The sequence below is a fragment of the Carassius auratus genome, unplaced genomic scaffold (assembly GCF_003368295.1).
Source record: "Carassius auratus strain Wakin unplaced genomic scaffold, ASM336829v1 scaf_tig00216185, whole genome shotgun sequence".
In the NCBI taxonomy this organism is placed as follows: domain Eukaryota; kingdom Metazoa; phylum Chordata; class Actinopteri; order Cypriniformes; family Cyprinidae; genus Carassius; species Carassius auratus.
Window position 1 is genome coordinate 182,398 of NW_020528446.1, and position 2,288 is coordinate 184,685.

General features: G+C 39.2%; 1 protein-coding gene across 1 annotated transcript; it reads right to left on the reverse strand.

Moving 5' to 3' along the window:
• On the reverse strand, positions 1-996 carry LOC113097317 (trace amine-associated receptor 7e-like). Its single transcript, XM_026262555.1, has one exon. The coding sequence runs from the start codon at positions 994-996 to the stop codon at positions 1-3; it is 996 nt and encodes a 331-aa protein (XP_026118340.1).
• Between the last annotated feature and the right edge of the window lie 1,292 nt (positions 997-2,288).

Consider the following 2,288-nt stretch of genomic DNA (forward strand, 5'->3'; position numbering starts at 1 on the left):
TTAAGAGTTTAATGAAAGGACATTCATCAGAGAGGAGTCTGTGTTCAATATTTTAAAAGTAATAATTATCTTAACACTTTTCTTAAACCAAGGGTACAACAGAGCATAGAGAAGTGGATTGATGGAGGAATTAAGGTAAAAGAGAACCAAAACACTGTTGATAAGATTAGAAAATGAGTCATTTTTTAAAAAATTTGTTAAAGAAAAAATATAATACGGCAGTAAACACAGGAGAAACACAAAAACCAGAATCCCGAGTGCTAATGCGGCTTTTAGCTCTGATTTGTCACTGACTCTGTTTTTGGAGGATTCTGTTCTGTTGTGAATCTGAAGAGCTCTTATAGCAGTTACATGTTTTTTAGCAATGACAAAAACATGAGTGTATAATATTATAATAAGTGTACAAGGCATAAGAAACACAACTATGAGGTCAACAAGGGATGAAACCTCATCTACGATATAAATACATTCTCCTGGACACATGAAATCAGTGAAGTTATTAACGTAAAGAAGAGTAAAGTTATAAAGTAGTGAAAACAGCCAGTTAAATAGAGTTGCTATGCAGGTGACAGTGGGTGAGATCTTTTCAGAGTAAAGAAAAGGAGAGCTTAAAGCCAAAAACCGATCAACTGCTATCAGAGCCACAGTATGAACAGACACGGTTGGTGCCTGAAAAGTCACAAAACTGAAAACTGAACACATCACTGGGCCAGAAATCCAACATGACTCAATAAGCCAAGATAAGTGAAACGGCATCACAAAAACTCCAACTAGAAGATCAGACACAGCCAAAGAGAGGATGAGGATGTTCGCAGGTGTGTGGAGCTGCTTGAAGTGACTAACAGAGATGATGACCAGCAGGTTTCCACACACGGTCAGAAGAGACACAGCTGCTGCAGCCGCATACAGAATCACATAGACAGAAAAAGAAACAGATCTCTCTGGACACAAATATTCCTGACAGACATCACTTTGGTTCATTGCTGTAAGATTCATGTGTGAAGTACTCTGGAGAGACATCAAATCTTCCTTCTTGAATTGTTTAGAACAAAGCAACAATGAATTTGAATCTATCAGTTGTATGTCCACCAGAGTGAGTCCAGTCCCATTCGGTGCTCAGTGTAAAGGGTTTGCATTGTTCCCAGTGAGCAGGATGACACCAACTTTGGCAAACAATGCATTTTACAATTTTTTTTATATACGCAAATGTCTCCTCCCCTCGACAACAAATGTTTAATAATGTGCTTCTGCTGGGAGTTTTTGTTAATAACATCTTCATCTTTGCTCATAATCACACATTTTTTTTTCATTCTTTCATCATTATATTTTCAGTTTCAAACTCAATACACAAGTGTTGTATTCACTTTTAAATGAAAAACAAAGAAATAAAACAAAAAATCTATGTATTTTCCATAATGTTTTCCACAATGTACACTTGCCAAATTTGCATAAACATTTTATTATTATTACATATTATTTTACATATTATTTATAACATTAATATAACATTTGAAAGAAAGAAGATAAATTACTGCCTAAACAATAAATTAATTAGGCATCCCTTTAACAAGAATTTTGCATTTGTTTCTCATTTTCAGCCGTGTGTGAGCAGGTCAAAGGTGAACAAGACTGTCATTAGAGCGGAGCTTAATATGCAACTCCACATTTGACATTGTCTCCATCTAGCGGTTATTTCCTGTCACAACGTGTCAGCTGGTAAACCTAATTCCTCTTCAAGAACTCGAGCTACATCGAGAACGCTTTAGGGAACGCCTCCAGCATGACGTCTCTGAATAAGGTGTGTATTCAGTCCAATGGATGGCTGAGACATCATAGGTGGGTGGCATCAGAGACCAGGAAGCATAAAAGCACAAGCATTCACTCTCAGCATTCACTCTCAGCATTCACTCTCAGAAGGCTGTCTTTGAGGAGTGAGCCTTCATTGCCGTTTCTCGTGGTGCCAGCCCCGCTTTCGCTGAGGCGGAGCAGTGGTTGTGCCCACAGGTTTCGCTTTCGGATCTGCTGGAAGGAATGCAGATGGGCAAATCCCTATCTTCTTCCTTAACCACCAGATCCGGCGCCCGCTCTCGGGGGTTTTGAAGCCCACGTTTGCGGATTGATGTGGAAGGCGTTGATGAGCTCGCCAGTTGCACAAGCATCAGTTGAACAAGCACCAGTTACACAAACATATTTTGCCTAATATTATAATAAGCAGAATTAATGAGGAGTGGAGCTCGCTCTGTCGGCTCTCGGGGAGCTGATTGTGCTTTTCTGGCATTTAAGCGCGT

What these genes read in the sequence shown, in the direction of transcription:
- LOC113097317 (XM_026262555.1), bottom strand. Translation starts at nt 996, where the DNA reads ATGAATCTTACAGCAATGAACCAAAGTGATGTCTGTCAGGAATATTTG.